Source organism: Haemorhous mexicanus, chromosome 2 (assembly GCF_027477595.1).
Source record: "Haemorhous mexicanus isolate bHaeMex1 chromosome 2, bHaeMex1.pri, whole genome shotgun sequence".
Taxonomy (NCBI): domain Eukaryota; kingdom Metazoa; phylum Chordata; class Aves; order Passeriformes; family Fringillidae; genus Haemorhous; species Haemorhous mexicanus.
In genome coordinates, this window is record NC_082342.1 from 122650625 (window position 1) to 122664841 (window position 14217).

Genomic DNA, 14217 nt, shown 5'->3' on the forward strand with positions numbered 1-14217 from the left:
CATCAGTGGGACAGTGGTGATGGTGCCAGGAACCCCAGGCCGATCCCACCTAGCCTCCTGCTGCGGTACCCTCCATCCTGTCCCCATTTACTCCCACCTGGTCCTAGTTCATGCTGGTGCCATGGGGCTGGAGCAAGGGGTGGTGCCCCTTGCCAGACACAAGTGACCAGGGTCCCCCCAGGCCCCTTGCTCGCCCCCCAGAGCCATCTCTCCCGTGCTCCAGCTCATTCCCCTTCTGAGCCTAGGGCAGCCAGTCCCCTTTGCCCTAGGACTCCATCAGAGTCCTCACCCTTGTGGGGCTCGTGCCCCCATCTCCCACCCACCCTGGCAGCCCCAGCCCGCAGGGTGCAGCCCCTCCTTGTCCCGCTGTAGCTCGGCACACGCTGATCTGTACCATTTATTGGGGTTTTACAGAAGTCAGGGGCTTGGGGGGTCAGACCGTCACCAGGGCGGGGCAGGGGGAAGTCGAATCCCGACATTAAATTATGAGTTAAATTAATGAGCAAGAAAAACCAACAGTTTTGTCTCAGGAGAAAGTGCCCAAGTGCGGGGGTAGGCGGGGGGCCCCTCATGGGGTGGGGGTGGACCCTGGCCAGGACCCCAGCCCCCCGTGTGCAGCACAGGTGCCCCAGTCCCGGGACACGGGTGTGCCTGCACACAGACATGCATGGACACACGTGCACCCCCTGTGCCTCCATTGACGTTTGGTCCCTGCTTGGAGCCCCCTGTCCTCTCCCAGGGTTCCAGGGGACCTGTGCCTGGCCAGCAACTCCCCGCTGCCACTAGCAGCAGGGCACAGGGACTCCTCACCAGCCCAGCCCAGGATGCCACAGCCCCGGGGAAGCAGGGGGGTCTTTGGGGGTGCAGCCCCCTGTGAATCAGGAGTGCATGAGCAGCCAGGCTGGAAACACCTGTGAATGGCCTGGAGGGGGCTGGGGTGTCCCTGGCACTGGCGGACAGAGCAGGAGCCCCCTGGGTGCCAGGTGCAGCCCCACAGCCCCTCCCCAACACAGGGGGGGCCTGGCTGTGCCAGTGCTGCCCCCAACCACCTCCACTTTGCCAAAGGGCAGGGGGCTCCCTGGGTGGAAGCTGGCAGTGGGCTTGGGAGGGATGCACCCTCATCCTGCCCCGGGGAGGCAGAGGGGGGACAGTGGAAGGTCCTGGCTCACCCCAAGGTGAGTGGGGTGTCTGGGGGCAGCAGCCCAGTGAGCCCCCTTGGGAGTGTCAGGGGCAGGGGGGGCTCCAGCTGTCTGCTGTGTGGGGTCTGTGCTGAGGAGCTGCTGCACCCTGCCCTGAGGAGGGGCTGTGGGATGAGGGGGGACCCAGCCCACTGGCAGCTCCCCAAGCCTGGTGGCCCCCCCATCCGAGACCAGGCCTGGGCTGTGGTCCCCACGAGCCCCTGGCCACAACTGAGGTCCATGTGTGCTCCTCCATCCGGGGGGGCACAGGGGGCTCATTGCTCCTCCAGCCAGGAGGGCTTCTCAGCGCCGGGGGTCTTGAGCTTGATGTTGAACTGCTTGAGGGTCTGCTCAAGCTGCTGCTGGTTCCCAGCAAAGTATGCAGAGATGGCATTGTGGAACAGCAGCAGTTGCTTGTGCATCACCTTGATCTGGGGGGGGAGGGATCATGACTAGGGGGGCCTGAGCCCACCCCAGCAACGCAGAAACGGGGTTGGAAAGCCCTCTGAAGCCCCCCCAGTGCCACCTCTCCCCCCCCTCTGCACTGCCTGTTCCACCCAATTCGTGTCCTTGAGTGACAAATCCAACGTGGCTGTCAAATCCCTGCAGGGACCCCATCCCTGTCCCTCCTATCCTTGCACTTCCCCACCATCCCTGTCCCAAACACCCCTCCTCATGTGCCCCACCTCTGCATGCCCCACCTCTGTCTTGCATCTCCCATTCCTGTGCCCCCATTCCTGCTCCACACCTCCCGTCCCTGCACCCACCTTGTTCTCCTCTAAGAATTTGAGCTTGATGGCCACGTCCGCCCGCAGCTTCTCGTACTTGTCCTTGTGGCTCTGGAACTGGCTCTGGGCGGCGTCCAGGCGGCTCACGGCGCCGGCGTCCCGCGGGCCCATGCTCAGCTCCTCCAGGTCCGTGCGGTACGCGTCATACTCCAACCTGCACAGCACCCCTGCCATCACTGACCTGCCTCCAGGCCTCCCCAGGAGCCCTGAGCCCCCCGAGCTCCCTGTCCCACCTGGCTGTCTCGTACTGCTTGACTGTCATGAGCGTGTCCTCCATGGTCTTGTTGACCAGGGTGTTGATGCTGGACACAAAGAAGTTGACAGCGCCCAGCAGCGTCTCCCCATTCTTGCACAGCAGCTTCTGTGTCTCTGCATTGTACCCAAACTCTTCCTGGGGACAGAGGGATGGGGGCACAGTGACGGGCCACGGATCCCGTCCCTACTCCCCTCCATCAAGGATGCTGGGGGAAAAGCCCCCTGAGACCACCGAGGCCAACCATGACACAGCACCACCAAGCCCAGCACCAGCGCAACATCCACTCTTGTGCAGATTGCGTTTCTGCCCTGGTGTGCAAGTGTGAACCCCCAAGTCCTGACCCCCACAACCCCAACGTCAAGCCCCAGCTACCCCTGCCCTCCCCCAGCCCTAGTGTCCAGTTGCCCCCTCCAAATCCTGGCACTCCCCATCCTCCCCCAGCCCTGGTGTCCAGGTGTCCCTGCCCTCACTCCAGTGTCACCCTAGCCCTGGCACACCTGGAGCTCGGGGGATTTCTGGCTGAGATCAGCAAAGGCGTCGCCCAGGGCATGCTGGGTCTGCACGAGGCTGTAGAGGTGGGCCGTGAGTGCCCGTGCCAGGTGCAGGACACTCTCGTACTTGCGCTTGGTCTCCCGCAGCAGCTCAATCTGGGTCTCCAGCTCCAGGTCCACTGTGCGGGACCCCCGGCCGAACCGCTCCGAGAGCAGCTGCTTGGTGCACTGCAGCAGAGGGAGCCGGGGGCCCAAAGACACATGTGAGTCTCCCAAACCCCTCTGAGAGCAGCTGCTCTTGGGATGAGGCAGGAAGGCCTGCCGGTGTCCCCTCACCCCTCACCTTGTAGGTGTTGATTCCCCACTTTTTGACAATGTCAAACTTCTCAACGGCAATGCCACGCACGACCTCCTCTCCACCAGCTGGGGGTCCAGGGGGTGGTGGGTGCAGCCCAGGGCCTAGCACAGGGACAGGGATAGGAACCTGGCACCAGCTCCAGGAGGGCAGCAGCCATGGTGACCAGGCAGCCCCAGCCTTGTCCTGGAGCTGCTGTTTTCACAGCAGCATGCCCAGTTCTGGGCATATGCCCAGCACAGGCATCCTAGTGAGGACCCTGCACCTGCCAGCCCCCCTGAGGGTCCCACACAAGGGCACAGACCCCAGCCCAGCCATTTCTACTTGCACCAAGCCCTGCCCCATCCTGCTGACTACCCTCACCAGGCTGGACACAGGGGGAACACTGCCCAGCAGCACTGGGAGCCCCTCAGGTAGGCTCAGGGGCAGAGTGGGCCCCCCTGGCCAGGACCCACCTCTGAGTCCCTGGGCCCACCAGCGCTGTCCTCTGTCCCAGCACAAGGATCAGCACCAGCACCAGGCTCTGGCCATGACACAGTCGCCACAGGGACTCTTACCAATGTCCCTCGGGAGGCCCGGGCCCCCAGAGCCACGGGACGCCCGGGGCGGAGCGAGGGGCACCGTACCTGCGGGAGCCGCGGCCGGGCTGGCCATCCTGCGGGCAGCGGGCGCGCTGGGGGGCACCGACGGTCCTCGGGGGGGGTGAGGGTGGACAAGAGAGCCTGGAAACGGGGGGGCTGCGGGGCCGAGCAGGGTGGGGCAGGACAGGGTGGGGGCAGAGGGCATGGGACAGTGGGGTAGCCAGGGCAGAGGGGACGGGGGGCAGGGGACAGGGACGAGTGCGCGGGCGGGCGGCAGCGGGAGAGCGACGGCAGCAGGTGAGCATTGGAACCCAGAGACATGGCTACAGCCACACAGATGGACTCCCCCAGCCCAGGAACCACCCCCCCGGCCCTGGGCAGGAATCCCTGCACCTCAAGGGCTGGGTAGGCCTGGTGTCACGGGGACACAGAGACACAGGGACACCGGGCCAGCAGCAGTGGTGCTCCGGGGAAGCACACACACGTGCACTCGCCCTCTCTGCCCATACGGAGCTTCCTCAAGCCCTGGGGGGACCATCAGGGAGAGGTCTGCTTGGAACAAGGACAGTGGTGCCAGGTCTCCCGGGATGCAGAGCCCAGCTGGCCTCGCTGGGACAGCAAGAAGGGGTCAGGAGGGTGTGGGCTCAGGGCCTCCTGCCTTCCCCATCATCCCCAGCACACTCCAGAGCTCCCACTCCAGAGGGACCAGGACAGACCTGGAATCCTCCAGCACAGCAGAGACTCAGAATCCCACGGGGATGTCCCGACCAAGGGGATGGAAATTCCCAGCAGAGACCCCACCCTGTGATAGGGGAGCAACCCAGCCCAGGGAGAGGGGAGCTGGGGCAGCAGGCCCTGCTCTGCCATCAGCACACAGCCCCACACGCTGCCCCCGCACAGAACCCAAGCCCCCCCAGGAGACACCCCGGCTAGGCCGTGGCACAGCCTTGTGTCATGAGTCAGGGGCACTGAGGGGAGCTGACCCCTCTGTCTGTCCCACGATGGTCCCACTCCCTCCAAAGGCAGCCCCAGTACCTTTGATGGTGCCCGTGGGGATGATGCCCTCGGCTGTGCCCCCGTAGCCGCCTGACACGATGCTGGTCTCGTTCAGGTTGGGTCCCGACACCATCACCTGCTGCAGGTCCTGAGGGACACAGGAGCACAGGGGGCTGAGATGCAGAGACAGCACAGCCTTGGGACAGCCCCAAACACCCCCGGGGTTCCCAAGCCCTGGACCTGCTCAAGGCCATCGTCCTCAGGCAAGCTGCTGGTGTCCCCATTGCTGCTGATGGGGATCTCCATGGTGGCTGCCTTGCTCAGGATCCCGTCCGACATCCTCAGGGCCTGCAGGGACACAGATGTGGTGCTGGGGCCAGGACCCCCACCCGGCCAGGGCACCAGCAGCACCCGCGGGGCCGTGCTGGGACAGCAGGAGGCTACAGCGCAGGGAAGGGCCCACATCGGCAGCTGCTGGCACCGAGCAGAGGCTGCCCCCTGCGCAGGGCCTCCGGCAGCCGCTGCCCAGCCCGGCTCGGCCGCCCCCCGGGACACCCCTGGCTCCCAGAACGGACCCGCAGGGTGGCACATCCCAGAGGCGCCGACCCCACCGTGGCTCTCACTCCATCGCGCCCAGAACTCCCGGGCCCCCCCTCCCCTCGGGCCGAACGCCGTGCTCCCGCTCACAAACCCCGCCGGGGATCCCCGAAGACTCTGCCTGGGACAGCGGCGCTGGCGGCTCCCAGCACGGCTCCGGCCAGGAGGGCGCCCGGAGCCACGTCCGCAGGAGAGCGGGGGGGCCCCGCTGCGCCCGGACCGGTCCGGGCACATTCCACAGCAGGCGGGGCCCGGGGCGGGCTCCCGAGAACCCGTTACCCGCGACCTGTCCCCTCCCCGGCGGGCACAGGGCCGGCCCAGCTCTAGGGTCGAACCCCGCGGGCAGAGACCGTCACCGCCCAGGGCCATCCTCGCCGGAGAACAGCCCCGCAGCCCCACAGCCTCCAGCTGACGGGGGCAGCGTCGGAACGGACCCGTCCGCAGCCACGCACGGCAAGGCCCCGGGACAGGACCGACCTCCGAGGGAACCCCCGGGGACCGCTCCTGCCGGAACCGGCCCCAGAGGGCGGCGGCGGCCCCAGCCTCGCTTCCGGGGCTCTCCCGGCCCGGTTCCACCGGCCCCGCGGCCGTTCACCCAGTCCGGCCTGCCCGGTCCGCCCCCGGCCCCACCTGCGCCCCGGCCCCGCCGGGCCCCCCCCGCGCCGCTCCCGCTCCGCCTCGGCCCGGACGCGCCGAAAGTGGCGTCAAGGGCCCGGAAGTGGCGTCATCTCTGAGCCGAGCGGAAGTGACGTGCTGGGAGTTCGGCGGGTGGTCCCGCGGGCGCGGAGGGACCGGGACCGGGCCCGGCCAGGGCCCGGGATGGACCCGGCGGCCGAGCACCGGCAGCAGCTCCGCAGCGTGAGCCTCGGGCCGGGGGCGGGGGGCTGGGGGCGGCGTGTCCCCCGAGGCCGTCATGTGTGGTGCCGGGGCTGTCGGTGGGGTGGCGCGTCCCGGCGTGTCCCGGCCATGGGACCTTGAGGTGCCGGGTTCGCGGGAGAACCGGCGGGGCCCTGGAAGGGACCCGGGCGTCTCGGGCTGGCCGGGGGGCACGCCGGGACTCGCGGGGGGTCCCGGACCGGTCCACCTGGTGTGACCCGCGCCTGCTCCCCAGCTGCGGGACTTCCTGCTGGTCTACAACCGCATGACCGAGCTCTGCTTCCGCCACTGTGTCTGCAACCTCAACTACCGGCTGCTCACGGGCCGCGAGGTGAGCGGGGCACGGGGCCCACAGCCGGGGACCGCAGACCGGGTGTCCGCCGCCCCCTGACGCCCTGTCCCCCGCAGGAGTCGTGCCTGGACAGCTGCGCCGCCAGGCTGGTCCGCGCCAACCACCGCCTGATGGGCGCCTACGTGGGGCTGGTGCCGGCGCTGCTGCAGCGCCGCGCCGCCGAGCACGGGGCTCCAGCGGGGCCATCCGGACCGCCGGCCTCCCCTGAGCCGGCGCCGGGCCCCGCGGAGCCCTCGGAAGGCGCTCCTGCTGCCGGCACGTAGCAGCAGCTGGCCGCAGCTCTCCGCGGCCGTCGGACGCGACTGGCAGCAGCCCGGCCCTGTACCGGCCGGAGCGGCTGCATCCTTGCTGCATGGAGCCCCAGGCTGGAGCAGCATTGCGCTGGGCCCCGGGAGCCCCGAGCAGCGGCTGGGCTGTGCCGGGCACCAGAGATGGGGGGCATAGGAACAGGGGGAAGGCCGCCCTAGCCCTCCTGGTTGTGGATTTCTGGGAAGTGGACTGTGAGTACCAATAAAACATTTTCACAGTAATGTCTTAGTGTGACACGTGGGGAGGGCACCAGAACCCTGGCCTCTGTTTCCTCTGGGCTGTGCTGGGGGGAGCCCATGGCACAACTGGGAATTCAGGGAATTGCACCTAGATGTGAGACAAACCTTTCCCGGCAGGTGCACTGTGATCACCGGGACACTGTGGGGCCCTGAACATTCTCACTACACCTGATGGGGGCAGAGCAGCCACTCAGGGCAGTGTGAGGGGGCAAGGGGGAGTAGATGTCAGGTGCTGCCAGGCCAGTACCCACCAGCTAAGGGTGTGTGTGTGTGTGTGTGTGTGGTCCCTGGGAGAGCCTGCCCTCTTCTCTCCCCGCTACAGCCCTTGGGCAGAGGGTGTCAGCTGCGGGCCCAGGACAGGGCTTTGGGGAGGTAAGCACTAGCCCCAGTACAGAAATAAATTGATATATTCTGTGTACAAAACATGCTCCTGCAGCCCGGCCGGGCACTCCCGCGCATATAAATAAGGCCCGGCCCGGCCTCCCCTCTGTCCTGCCCGCGGGGGCCAGCGCCTGCGCCGGGGCCACCCCTCCTGCGGGACCCCTGGGCTGGCCGGGGTCACTTCAGGTCCACGTCAAAGTCCAGCACCAGCAGCTTGGTCTCCTCGGTGCCATTGCGGCTGCCCACGGCGCACACCAGCTTTGTGTTGGAGGCACGGATGCGCCACACCACCCCCCCGGAGCCGCCGCTCTCCAGGGCCACCAGGTTCCGCACAAACTCCCCTGTCTTCAGGTCCCACAGCTTCACCGTCCCATCGTCCGAGCTGGTCACCACGAACTTGGAGCTGAACTGCAGGCAGGTGACGGCGCTCTGGTGCTTGCTGGGGCCTATGGGGAGGCACCGGTGAGCATCACACCCACTGCTGTGTGACACGGCACCGCAGAGCCACCCAGCCCTGGCTCCTCAGGGACACACACACGACTCAGTCCACTGGCAGCTCACAGCCAACCCAGGCCCAAGGGCAAGGAGCTCCCTCCCACCCACCCCCCAAGGGAGAGAGCTGCCCCTTCCAAGCCCCTGGTGCAGGGAACTCCCTGCTGCCCCCAAGGGTGAGGAATCCCCTCTCACCCTGCAGTGTCTGCAGGCACTGCCCCGTCTTGATGTCCCAGATCTTGACAGTGGAGTCGGCGTTGCCGGACACGAGGATGTTGTCGCGCAGCTCCATCCCACTGGTGAGGGACTGGTGCCCCATGAGTGTGTGCAGGCAGTTCCCACTCTCCACATCCCACACGCGGATTGATGTGTCCAGGGATCCGCTCACAATGTGTGTCCCATCAAACTGCCACAGAGAAGGGGTCCAGCTCAGTACCAAGGACAGGAGTGTCCCTGGTTTGGGGTGCAGCTCACAGCTCTGGCATCCCCTGGTTTGGGATACAGCACCCCCAGTTCCAGCACCACCACCAGAGACACCAGTTCAGCAGATGAGACAGGCTCACACATCTCTTGGCTTTTTGGACTGTAGAAATGCTCCAGGGAAGGGGCATGGAGGAGTGTTTGTGTCCACAGCATGTGTGTGTGGGAAGTGGGGGCAGGGGGGCAGAGACTGTCCCCACAGGACACAAACATGGTCCATGTGTCCTTGCAGGGCAGATACATCCCCTTCAGGGCACACATGTCCCCGCAAAGCTCACAGGGCCTTGCATGACACAGGCACAGCCTAGATGTCCCTACAGCACATGTGGGATCTTTGGCACAGCTTGTGCCCATGACTGGAAGGCAGGGGAGCGATAGGGCAAGCCAGCAGGAAGGCAGGTTGTACCTGCGAGGTTGTACCTGAGGGAGCAGGAGGGCAGGTGAGTTGGGAGGGGGAAGCAGCAGGAGGGGATGTGTGCGGGGCCATACCTGCAGAGAGTAGACACGGTTGGTGTGCCCCTGCAGTGTGTGGGTGCAGCTCTCACTCTCGGGATCCCACACCTTGACCGTGTAGTCGTAGGCACCACTGACCACCTTGTTGCCGTCATACTGGACGCAGCGCACGGCTGCCACGTGGCCCATCAGCACGTGCAGGCACTGCCCTGTCTCGATGTCCCAGAGCCGCAGCGTGGCATCCCGGGAGCCACTCACCACCCTGCAGATGAGGGGACACCTGGGGCCCAGCTGCCAGGGCAGCCTGGGGTAAGCAGCCCCAGCCCCATGGATATCCCCCCTCGCCCAGCACCACGGCCCCTGCTGTACCTGTTGCCGTGCAGGTGCATGCAGCGCACGGTGGAGGTGTGTCCGTACAGCGTGTGCACGCACTCGCCGCTGTCAGCGTTCCACACCTTCAGTGTGCGGTCAGTGGAGCCACTGATGACAATGCTGTCCCTCATCTGGGAGGACCAAACCCCCCCAGTGTGGCCCACCAGCGTCTGCACACACTGTGGGGAACAGGACATGAGGGACAGGTGAGCCTCTCACACCTCCCCGCCCCTGAAACAGCACAGAGGACCAACACAACTCCGTGTCCTTGTCATAAAGAGCCCAAACTGACCCCAGGAGTCAGAGCGTAGCCCCACCTGTGCCCAGCACAGGGAGATGGTCCCTGCCCTAAACCCCTGTGGCACCGGTGACAATGCCACACTCACCTCCCCTGTGACAGCTGACCACACTTTGAGCGTGTTGTCATCAGAGCCGCTTACTATGCGATTCCCACAGAACTGCAGGCAGGTGATCACATGGTCATCATGGCCCTTCAGTACCTGTGGGAGTACAGGGGTGTGTGGGGGGCAGTGTGGTCCCCCCAGCCAGCAGGACCCCCTCAACACCATGAGCAGTGGGAAGGCAGCGGGAGCTGTGGGGAGGAAAGGCAGACGGGTCTCCAAATCACCTGCAGCCCCTGATGCTTCTGCAGAGCAGCAGAGTTAGGGTGTGTGGTGTGTCTGACAGCTGCTGCAGGGGCAGGTGTTACAGGAGAATAGGGAGTGGGGGGCTCAGGAACCCAGCAGCAAGAGAAGGGATGGTGAGGACTCTGCCTAGGGGCAGGAGGGACCCCCAGAGAGAGATCACCAGGGTCCTGAGACCCTGCACAGAACACAGTTGAACCCTGTGACTCTGTACCTTCCCTGGGTGCTGGAGCTGGCTGCAGCTGGGGCCTTGGACAGGGACAAAGGAAGGGACCCCCTTCTCCAGGCTCAGGAAACCTCATTTCTGCTGCCCTCACTCCTCTGAGCAAGCCGGATCTGACCCCCATGGCAGATCCTGTACCAGCTTCCTCATATCAGTGACCTGGGGTCTGTCCCCAGAGGGACCCCCCACCAGCCCTTCAGCTCTCCAGGGTCTGCCCCTGGCAGGGGCACTCCCAGGCTCACCTTGGGGACCACAGCTTCCAGGAGCCTGTCCCCAGGGACACCCAGACCCACCTTGGGAGGCCGCAGCTCCCCGCTGCGCCAGTTCATGTCGATGCGGTGCTGGCGCAGGAAGGCAAATTTCCAGGGGCTGTACATGAATCCAGGGCTGAGCAGGCGCCGCTTCCGCAGGTGTAGGGGCTCCTCGATCCCTGCACGGGACAACACAGCACTGCCTCACCTGGGTCAAGCCTGGGGTGGCCCCTCAGCCGCCACCCAGGAGGACCCTCACCTTCCTCACGGCACTTCTCCCTCCAGAGCAGATTGTCCTCGGCCAGGACCCTCCAGTAGCGGCAAGTCTGGGCGGCACGGAGCAGGTCCCGTGGCTCCAGGAAAGACAAGACATACAGGGCCAGCTGTAGGGGAATAAGGGTCACAGAGGGGTCACCGGGGGGGATGTCAGGCCAGGCCAGGCCAGGCCCTGGTCCCCAAGCTTCACTCACCTCCTTGGGCAGCAGGGAGATGAAGTCCCGCTGGAACTGGGGCTCGATGACCTGCATCATGTACTTGATCTGTGCTGGCTCGCAGCGGTCAATGAGCTCATCCAGGGCCAGCAGCTTCTCGGGGCCGCTCCAGCGCTGCAGGGGGACCCCCAGTGACCCCTGGCTCTGTGTCCCCAGCTAGCCCAGCCACAGCCCTGGCAGCCAGGCCTCTTGTCCCAGGCCAGGAGCCTGAGGCAGGTGGGAGTTGGGTGGGCCACAGGTGCTGTGTGACAGGTGACACCACACCTAGCCAGGGCTGAAACCTCCTTTGTGTTTCCTCACACAAGCAAAACTACCCAAAATCCACTGTGGGCCCAATCCCTGCCCATCGTAGGGATCCCTCAGGGTTAGCTCCCTCCCATCATACCCAGGCTGCCTGGAGCTACCAGGTGAGCCATACCTGGAAGGTGCGGAGCCAGTCCTGTAGCTCAGGTGGGGGGGCCACCGAGGGGATGCGCCGGCGCCGAGCCTGCCCCACCTTGGCATTGCGCAGGTCCCCAAAGGTGGTCGTGGGGCTGGGTGTACAGGGACCCAGTGTCCTGAGGGAAACACCAGGCACAGGTGAGGCCATGGCACAGCTGGCACATGCCAGCACTGCTCTGGGCCACAGTGCTCCAGAGCCTCTTGGAACTGGCTCCTGCCAGTGGGAGCTCCACCCCACTGTCACCTTCTCCTTGCTCCCATCCTGATGACCCCTTGTCCAGACACGCAGCCTGGCCTGCTCAGCAGACAGGCAACTGCTGGATCTCCCTGGGCCAACCCCTGCCCAACCCAAGTGGCTCCACCATCCTCAGCAGCAGGAGCTATGTGTTGCCCCAGCACACAGAACACCCTTCACCAGCTGCACTCAGAGCCCCCCTGCCCCTCACCTGGCATAGTCAGAGCCCTTGCACAGCTTCTTCCCAGGGGACAAGGCCCGGCCATCCGGCCCATTCTCTGACTTCCGCTTCATCTGTGGGACACAGCAGGTTGGAGTGGCTGGAGAAACCCAGACAGACTCCTGCAGACCCCCTGCCCACAGCTGATCCTGGCAGACCCCTACAGGCCACCACCCAGAACCTACCCCTGCAGGCCCCCTGCCCAGAGCTATGGGGCAGACCCCCACCTGCTCCCACTTTCTCCCTTCAGGGTCCATACAGCAACAAAGGACCCCCACACAGGGAGGGGGGCTGCACCAGGGCTGGGGACCAGGGCAGCACCTCCTTTCCCCACCCTATGATCAAGGACCCCCATGAAGGGCAGGGGTCTGCATGGGAGACTGGGGCAGCATCTCTTTCCCCAGCCCCAGCAGCCAGGACCCATGGAACCCCAGCCCCTGGGCACCTTGGGGCGCAGGTGCCGCAGCAGGCCCCCGTCCCCAGTGCGCTGCAGGTAGTCGATCCACCGCTCTCCCAGCGTGTAGTACAGGTATACGTTGCTGCTGTCTTCCCCCTCCTCGCTGCAGCAGCTCCCTTCCTCCTCCTCCTCCTCCTCTTCTTCCTCCTCCTCCTCCCTGTTGGACCTGGGGGGCTCCTGTGGTCCCCGCCCCCGAGAACCATCAGGGTCTGCTCCGGACCTGGGGGTACCCTTCCAGGGGCGCTCTGGCTCCCAGGGCCCTGGCGCCTCCTCCTCCTCCTCTTCCTCCTCCTCAGCCACCACCTGAGCAGGGAAAAAGCAGGGAGCAAGGCTGACACTGCACCAGCCTTGGAGCAGAGCCTTGGAGAGACCTCCAGTCTCCTTCTGGAGACCAGGAGTGGGGCAGGGCCTGGGAGGGCTGCTGGACAGCTGCCAGTGAGAGCCAGGGCCCTGCAGCACAGGGGCTCCACCCAACAGCACTGTGGGGGCTGCAGGGCAACCACAACCACGAGCTCCTCCACAATTCTCCAGCTCTGTCTGCTTGACACAAGCTCCTCCTACGCCTCCCAGAGCCAGACCTCCTCCCTCGTCCTTGCACTTGGCAGCAGGAACCCTTCTGCACCTACCTGTGCTGCAGGAGCCCTGTGCTCCTCACTGTCCCCCAGGGAAGTGGGGCTGGCCCGTGGGGGCCCCTCGGGGCCGGGGCACCGCCGGCATGTCATGCGCTGGCTGTTGAGCTCCAGGATGCGTGTGGTAATGCCCTTGACGTGAAGCAGGTCATCCAAGCAAGTGAAGCCCTTCAGCTCCTGCACAGAGGGAAGTCAGCCCTGCCCAGAATCCCTCCTGCTCCCAGAGCCCCCTGCCGAAGCGGCCCCGCGGAGAAGAGTCAGCGCTGTGAGAGGGGAGCAGCAGCCCAAAGCTGCCAGCTGGGGCAGGAGCACTGTGCCCCCCAGATGAGCAGGATGGGGAGCAAGGCCGCAGCTCCAGGGCAGGGGAACAGCTGGACACATGCAGATACACACATGTGAGGCACCCACGGTCCCGCGGGACTCCGGGCACTGCCCGGCCCCGACCTGGGATCAGCTGCCTGCCGTCGCTCTGCACGGCTCCCAGAGCGCCTGCCATGGGAGGAACCCGGCAGGCCGGGCTGTCCCGGGGCAGGACTGGACAGACAACCAGCGCAGCCTGGGAAGGGCCCGACTGGCCCTTCTGACCCGGCAGGGCTCGTTTGACGGTACTGCTGCTGCTCCCCACAAAGGGCCGCAATAGCAGCACTGCCCGGGACAGGCCCAGCTCCAGACCACCCGGCCTTTGAATCACCGCTTTCTGCCCTGCCGCCTCCCGGTACTACGGAGCGTATGTGTCCACAGCACCCGGACATCCACCCCTCCACCTCCTCTTTGAGCCCCAAACACGCCAAGCGCTCCCAGCCGTGCCTAGCCCGGCCGCGGCGCTGCCCATCCCTGCGGCACCAGGGCACGGCTGCCGCTGCCGCGCCCGCCGGGCTGGGGCCCGCGGCGCCGCTCCCTCCGCTCCCGGCCGGGGCACCGCTCGCCGCACAGTCGCGCCCCACCATCGCCTGTGACGGCGCTCGGAAGCCGTCGGGGCGCGGGGCCAGTCCCGTTCCCCCGGTTCCCCGCCAGGGCTCGGGGCGCTGCCGGGACCCGGCAGCACCGGGGGCGGCTACGCTCGCCCGGCTCCGTGGGCTCGGGGCGGGACTCGGGGATCCCGGCCCCCCACCTGCCCCGGCTATTAGCACGGAAACAGCGCTGTCGCCCCCGCACTCCTCCCGCGGCCCCTGCCACGGCCGCCCGGCCTCGGGGTCCCGGCCCCGGTGGCTCAGCGCGGGGTGCCGTCCCCGCCGCTCCCCCCCCACCCCGCACCTCTCTCTTGCGGACGATACCGCGGGCGCGGCGGCGGCCGATGCCGCTAAGGGCCCCCTCCAGCTCTGCCACGCCGGCGCGGTTGATGTCGAGCTTGGCCCCGGCGGGGCCCGGCCCCGACATCCCGGTACCGGTCCCGGGCGCTGCCGCCGCGCAGGCCCGACAGCACCGCGCAG

General features: G+C 66.5%; 3 protein-coding genes across 5 annotated transcripts; 1 reads left to right on the forward strand and 2 right to left on the reverse strand.

The window, feature by feature from the left end:
* Window positions 1-384: 384 nt before the first annotated feature.
* On the reverse strand, window positions 385-5962 carry ARFIP2 (ADP ribosylation factor interacting protein 2). 3 transcript variants are annotated; one of them, XM_059840273.1, is made up of 9 exons: window positions 5873-5962; window positions 4886-4993; window positions 4685-4793; window positions 3695-3805; window positions 3057-3172; window positions 2720-2941; window positions 2200-2357; window positions 1946-2120; window positions 385-1609 (listed from the first exon to the last, which is right to left on the reverse strand). In XM_059840273.1, the coding sequence occupies exons 2-9, from the start codon at window positions 4982-4984 to the stop codon at window positions 1454-1456; spliced, it is 1146 nt and encodes a 381-aa protein (XP_059696256.1). In that variant the 5' UTR covers window positions 4985-4993; window positions 5873-5962; the 3' UTR covers window positions 385-1453. The 3 variants fall into 3 exon arrangements, with proteins under 3 accessions (XP_059696256.1, XP_059696259.1, XP_059696257.1); XM_059840276.1 differs by lacking the exon at window positions 5873-5962 and adding an exon at window positions 5337-5362; XM_059840274.1 differs by lacking the exon at window positions 3695-3805.
* A 4-nt stretch (window positions 5963-5966) lies between these two features.
* TIMM10B (translocase of inner mitochondrial membrane 10B) lies at window positions 5967-7000 on the forward strand. Its single transcript, XM_059840277.1, has 3 exons — window positions 5967-6100; window positions 6354-6449; window positions 6527-7000. The coding sequence occupies exons 1-3, from the start codon at window positions 6062-6064 to the stop codon at window positions 6731-6733; spliced, it is 342 nt and encodes a 113-aa protein (XP_059696260.1). The 5' UTR covers window positions 5967-6061; the 3' UTR covers window positions 6734-7000.
* Window positions 7001-7407: 407 nt separating this feature from the next.
* Window positions 7408-14191, reverse strand: LOC132324178 (F-box/WD repeat-containing protein 7-like). Its single transcript, XM_059840270.1, has 13 exons — window positions 14062-14191; window positions 12785-12964; window positions 12147-12461; window positions 11693-11775; window positions 11224-11362; window positions 10785-10919; window positions 10574-10697; window positions 10357-10493; window positions 9583-9696; window positions 9194-9375; window positions 8861-9086; window positions 8087-8297; window positions 7408-7845 (listed from the first exon to the last, which is right to left on the reverse strand). Exons 2-13 carry the CDS (start codon window positions 12878-12880, stop codon window positions 7577-7579), a joined length of 2031 nt encoding a protein of 676 aa, XP_059696253.1. The 5' UTR covers window positions 12881-12964; window positions 14062-14191; the 3' UTR covers window positions 7408-7576.
* Window positions 14192-14217: the final 26 nt, after the last annotated feature.

What these genes read in the sequence shown, in the direction of transcription:
- ARFIP2 (XM_059840273.1), bottom strand. Translation starts at nt 4,984, where the DNA reads ATGTCGGACGGGATCCTGAGCAAGGCAGCCACCATGGAGATCCCCATC. An exon ending in CCCCACGGGCACCATCAAAG is followed by an intron (nt 3,806 to 4,684) that starts GTACTGGGGCTG and finishes TCGGCCCCGCAG; the next exon opens with CCCCCCCGTTTCCAGGCTCT. An exon ending in AAGCAGTACGAGACAGCCAG is followed by an intron (nt 2,121 to 2,199) that starts GTGGGACAGGGA and finishes GGTGCTGTGCAG; the next exon opens with GTTGGAGTATGACGCGTACC.
- TIMM10B (XM_059840277.1), top strand. Translation starts at nt 6,062, where the DNA reads ATGGACCCGGCGGCCGAGCACCGGCAGCAGCTCCGCAGC. An exon ending in ACCGGCAGCAGCTCCGCAGC is followed by an intron (nt 6,101 to 6,353) that starts GTGAGCCTCGGG and finishes CCTGCTCCCCAG; the next exon opens with CTGCGGGACTTCCTGCTGGT. An exon ending in GGCTGCTCACGGGCCGCGAG is followed by an intron (nt 6,450 to 6,526) that starts GTGAGCGGGGCA and finishes TGTCCCCCGCAG; the next exon opens with GAGTCGTGCCTGGACAGCTG.
- LOC132324178 (XM_059840270.1), bottom strand. Translation starts at nt 12,880, where the DNA reads ATGACATGCCGGCGGTGCCCCGGCCCCGAGGGGCCCCCACGGGCCAGC. An exon ending in ATGCACCTGCACGGCAACAG is followed by an intron (nt 9,087 to 9,193) that starts GTACAGCAGGGG and finishes CCTCATCTGCAG; the next exon opens with GGTGGTGAGTGGCTCCCGGG. An exon ending in GTGCCTGCAGACACTGCAGG is followed by an intron (nt 7,846 to 8,086) that starts GTGAGAGGGGAT and finishes GCCTCCCCATAG; the next exon opens with GCCCCAGCAAGCACCAGAGC.